We start from the raw sequence: 5,316 nt of genomic DNA, 5'->3' as shown, positions 1-5,316 counted from the left end.
CTGTCAGGAAAACAAACAGATTCATCTTGGAGAGGATTAAACCAAGCTACTCCTTGGAGGCAAGGATTCTGGGGCTTCATCTGACATACTTTGGACATGCTGCCAGGAGGGACGGGTCCTTGGAGAGGGACATCATGTTTGGGAGGGTGGAGGGACAGCGCAGGAGGGGAAGACCCTCTGTGAGATGGATTGATTCGGTGACTGGAGTAATGGGATGGGTGTGTCAGAGGGGGTGAGGTTGGCGCAGGATAGAGCAGGGTTTAGGGCTGTTGTGCATAGAGTCGCTATGAGTCGCAAACGACTTGAGGGCACATAACAACAACATTCCTAATATCTCACACCTTCCAAAATACCCTAAAAATGCCTTGCCAAATAATCTTAATATACTAAAAGTGACCTGACCAAGAGGAAAAAAAAATACTGATAATGGTACCTCTTGATGAAATTGTTTCTACTTGTTTTCCTGCCAGTCTGCCTTGTTCTCTTTGTTTGCTTAACACTTAACTCTTCAAGGGTCCAATCAAATTCTACCTCACAAGGTCAGAAAATGACCTTACAAATGCAGTGACTCCAAATGTTCTCACTACTAATAAAGGACTAAAGCTTGGGAGTCTGGAATACTGAGCTGCCCAACTAGCTGCAGGAACAATGAAATCTGAATCACTGCGCTATATTTTTTCCCCAAGGTAATCTTTATTTAGGGAGCTCTGTTGGCCCAGTGTTGAGGAGCTGGGCTGCCAAATCAAAGGTATATGGTTCAAATCCACTAGCTGGTCTGCGGGGAAAAGATGGGCAATCTCCTCCTATGAGATTTACAGTCTCTGAAAAGCAGATAGAGGATCGCCAATGAGTTGGTTCCAACTCCATGGCATCTAACAACAACAATCATTATTTATGAAGTTTAAGTTTGCAGTAAGTCAAGCTGTAAGGATAAGCCATTTAAAATAGCTTTCGTGTAACACCGATGTCAACACTTTTTGAAGCTGATCTCCAACGTCACTTGTTAGTCTCCGTCAACAGCCTGCAAGCCTTCGGTCTCACCAGCAGGGAATACAGCTGCAGACGACTATTTGTTCTGTGGGCAGGCCTGCTGTCAGTCTCCCTCAGAGAACAGCATCTATTTCCGCCTCTGCCAGTGGAAGTGTTGCAGCAGATGTTGGCAGACTGTGACATACAGTGCGTCTTTAAAACTTAGTAGGGTGTGAAATTTCATAAGGTCAAAAAATGCTGCATTCTCATCAGCAGATACAGGAGTTCTGTACTTTTCCAAATTATTTCAGAAAAATCAATAACAACAGCTAGTAAAATAGACAAACTAAAATATACTGGTTTTAAGTAGGGAATTATAACATATATAAAGCTAGTATTTCAAAAGGAAGCACTGGTGGCCTAGTGGCAAGAAGCTGAGCTGTAATTCCAAAGGCAAGCAGTTTGAATCCACCCACTACTCGGTGGGAGAATAATGGTAATCTTCTCCCGTGCAATTAACTGCCTCTGAAAACCTAACAGATATCAGCTATAGGTCAGCTCAGACTCAACACACAACAACATTTGAAAAGCCATTCATCATGTAAAACAGAATGCTTTATGAATGAAAATGTGTTCTTAAGGCATATTTCAAACAACAACAACAGGATTAAAAATCCCCTGCTACCAAGATAAAAGTCATGTATCTGGGGTATCTGGACAACGAAAAGGTGATTCTACAACTAACTCATACATATGATGGCAGTCTCATATTGTTGAAAACAAAATTCTCTGCCTAAGAATTCATCAACACAGAGAAAATTTTTTAAAGTCTGTCTCTTCTTAACTCAAATTATTCATCTTTTGCCTACAAGGAAAGGACAATTCACTCTACTGAAAAATGTTAGCCTGCACAAAGCAATTAGGAGTAAAAACAATAAAATTAATTGTATAATACTCAAGGACTTTTGCTTTTTAAAAATTCTCTGTTGCTTTCTTGTATTTTTATATATTATTTACTTCTGCTTAATAGTTGTGGAAATTATTTCTTTCTAACTTTTCTAAATGACTAGTAAATGAAAACATACAACCAAGGCCAAAATGAAGGATTTACATAGTTAACTGCTTAATATCAACGGTGTACACTCTAGCTCCTAGTTTTATAAAATGCTTCACTCCTGGATGAACTCAAAAAGGTCCTTTCACTGATTAGTCAGTAAATGCGAGTAGTTTGAAAAGACTAAAATCATCACCATCACCATCAATTTACTTGTATTATGTTCAAACAAATATAAAGTCCAAATAAATTTAAGACACAAGAATTTTCTGAGATATTAATAAGAAATAAAAATTTGAGTGCAAAAAATACTAAAAAAAAAAAAATCTACAGGCAATCTTGGGTTTCTTTTGTTACTATCAACCAGAAGAATGAAGACTGATTAGAAATGCATTAAGTACTTTAACATTTTGCAACCAAGTTCAATAAAATATAAAAATAGTAAATGATACTGCACTATATAAGACTATTATTGATAGTCCCTATGCTAAAAGATTGAAAGTTTACCAAAATGGAAACATTAGATACAAAAGCTTTACAATAGGCTTCTCACAGATCTTAAGATAACTGACACAAAAGGCATATAAAGATATAATTATAAATCAGCCATTACGGTAACTTACTTGCGACTGAAAAATTGTTGAGAGGATAGGCTAAGTCCACATCTTGAGGTTTCTCTTTATATCCTATGAATGAGCCATCTGTCTTCAAAAGGAAATATCTTGGCCTCCAGTTTTTTATATATTCTCCTACATGAGGAAAGCATGCATGTTAATGCTGAAAATATTAATAGCAGTTTTTACGTGAAAAATAAATTACTGTATATGCTCTATAAAATTGGTTTATAAAAATTGTTAATATTCTTTTTTTATTTACTCCACAAAAGAAAATGCATAAGCCTGAAACTAACAGTCAAGAAACACAAACATGTTTTGTTTTTAATGACATCTCACTTTGCAAATTCATTTGTACCATTATTCCTTCCGAGAACCACTCAAGAGGGCACACATTTTTCCAGGGTTTTGATTTATCAGGTGGCTGTAAGAGCACACCTTTAGCAGTCAAAAAAAGCCTGCACAGTATCAATAAAAATTTAATAGTTAATATATAAGGGACATATAAAGTAGATGTTTTTCTTCCATCTGTTGTTATATGCCATCAAGTTGCTTGTGATTCATTTGCTCAGAAATCTGCCCTATTTTGAGCCAATCTCATCATCTTCGACAGACCTAATCGCTTATCTTCAGTCACTGTGTCAATCCGTCTTTCTCTCCTGCACTGACCCTCCACCCTTCCAAGCATGATGTCCCTCTTCAAGGTCTAGACCCTCCTGGCAACATGCCTAAGAATATGTGAGACAGAACTTCAAAATCCTTGCCTCCAGGGAGCAGCCTGGTTTCACTCTCTCTAGGACAGACTTGTTTATTCTCCTCGCAGTCCACTGTTCAACACTTCTCTAGTAACCCAAGTCAAAAACACTGATCCTTCTATCATCCTTAGTGACTATCTAGCTCTTGGATGCGTACTACTAACTAACTTATTAACCACAGTAATTTTTTTCCATAATGAAGAAAAATACTATTTTCATTGCTATATTTTTCTCGCCATTTGCTTAAACAACATTCTGTTATCCCTCATAAGACTATGACTTTTTGTACAAGTCTGTAAATAAACTATGAAAAGGAACAAGGTTTAAAATCATGCATGCATACACTACATACAGTTGTTACAACAGAGTCAGAACTGGCTCATAGCTCACTCTCTAGCAGGCTTTCTGAGGAAGTAAATAGTTTGGGAGGATATTGTTCGTCCTGCTCCTGCAGAGCAACTGGTAGATTTGAACCACATGCAATTGGGACTGCAGAGTAGCTTCTTACCACTGGGTCACCAGAGTTCCCTATATGCACACACCACAAACACAAAACTCTTAACAGCAAATATGTAAGAAATGACTTTTTACCAACCTTTGCATAACAAAAAGAGAAAGTGTATCATCTGGTTACTTATATGTGGGACAAAGAAGTACATTTGGCCTTGTGTTTTGTTTCTGACAACAACTGGAGTTCCCCAATAATCCAATGTGTTGTTATTCTTCTAAAACAGCCAGCCAACACTTAAGTGTGCAAAAATGAGATGGGAGCCCAAAAATCTCACTTGGGAACTACAGGAAAGAAAAGAGCATGCTGAAAACTGACACAGGTGTTCAGTGAGTACCAGCCATCCAAGCTGTCATCTCACTGCCATGGAGATGGAACCGACACGTAGCTGACCCTCCAGTGGGTTCTTGAAGCTGTAAATCACACAGAGATTGCTCCTGTGGAGCAGGGTCCGTGTGTGTGTGTGTGTGTGTGTGTGTGTGTCTCTCTCTCTCACACACACACACACACACACACACACACACACACACTCTGACACTGCAATAACGTTATAAAGGACTATGGCTCTTGGAGCTTCCAGATTGATGGTATAAGTGAGAGGAATATCAAGTCTCTTTATAACATGACGCTCCATGAGAAAAAAAATCCTTCCAGAACTCATTTGTGTGGCTTCTTAATGTAATATGTGGTTATATGGAAAAGGCTTTATACCCCTTTCAATGAGGCCTAGGAGCCATTCTGGAGAATTATGGGAGTCACTGGGGTAGCGAGGCCTGGCGTCTAGCTATCGGGTAGCTGTGTGTAAGGCCAGGAGTGTTAACTCATGAAGAGCCCAGCCTTGAGAACCTTGAGGACAGAGAGGAATTGTACAACTGACAGTGTGCGTCTAAAGTCTATCCTGGGTATTCAGGAAGAGAGAAAATCCCACATGGATGGTTGTTGTAAGAAATAAAGAAGTGGATCTAGAGGGATATGCATCAGCTTCCCATTTTATGTATGACCATGTGTTCATTACTATTAATTCATCACGTCTCTTAAGCAACAAGTGGGTCCATAATACAGCAAGAGCTGAAAGAATACACTGGTCCCGGTTCTCAGATTTCTACTGGATATTTCTATCCAATTATTCTATCTTAAGTGTTTAATCAAAGAACAAATGGAAGATCACAATCTTTTTCTACAAATCAGATTCTCCTCATGATTGCTAGTTATTCAAGCTTAAACCTGACATTAGATATTATTGTTATGTCAGGAGTTCAGAACGAAGGTAGCATGGTGGAGGGGAGGGATCGAATAACAATGAAAGAATTTTTTCTTTTATTTTTCAAAAAGAAAAGCGAATTGGGGGTGGGGTGGGCAGGGAGAAAAGTGCAACAATGAATGAATGGAAATCCAAAGTCTCTGTAAACTTTCATT

At 38.5% G+C, this 5,316-nt stretch overlaps 1 protein-coding gene across 3 annotated transcripts in view; it reads right to left on the bottom strand.

The window, feature by feature from the left end:
- AKT3 (v-akt murine thymoma viral oncogene homolog 3) overlaps window positions 1–5,316 on the bottom strand; it is a 383,708-nt gene that overhangs the window by 185,623 nt on the left and 192,769 nt on the right. For 2 of the 3 annotated variants that reach the window (XM_006898067.1, XM_006898066.1), the window contains exon 2: window positions 2,647–2,772. In XM_006898067.1, the coding sequence (XP_006898129.1) occupies window positions 2,647–2,772 (126 nt within the window). Of the gene's footprint in view, window positions 1–2,646; window positions 2,773–5,316 lie in introns of those variants that run through there. The other variant, XM_006898068.1, reaches the window with a different exon arrangement.

This window comes from Elephantulus edwardii, unplaced genomic scaffold (assembly GCF_000299155.1).
Source record: "Elephantulus edwardii isolate Elephantulus edwardi_28Jun2011 unplaced genomic scaffold, EleEdw1.0 scaffold00219, whole genome shotgun sequence".
Taxonomy (NCBI): Eukaryota; Metazoa; Chordata; class Mammalia; order Macroscelidea; family Macroscelididae; genus Elephantulus; species Elephantulus edwardii.
Note: the sequence above shows the minus strand (reverse complement) of the source record. Positions and strands in the feature narration are given on the sequence as shown.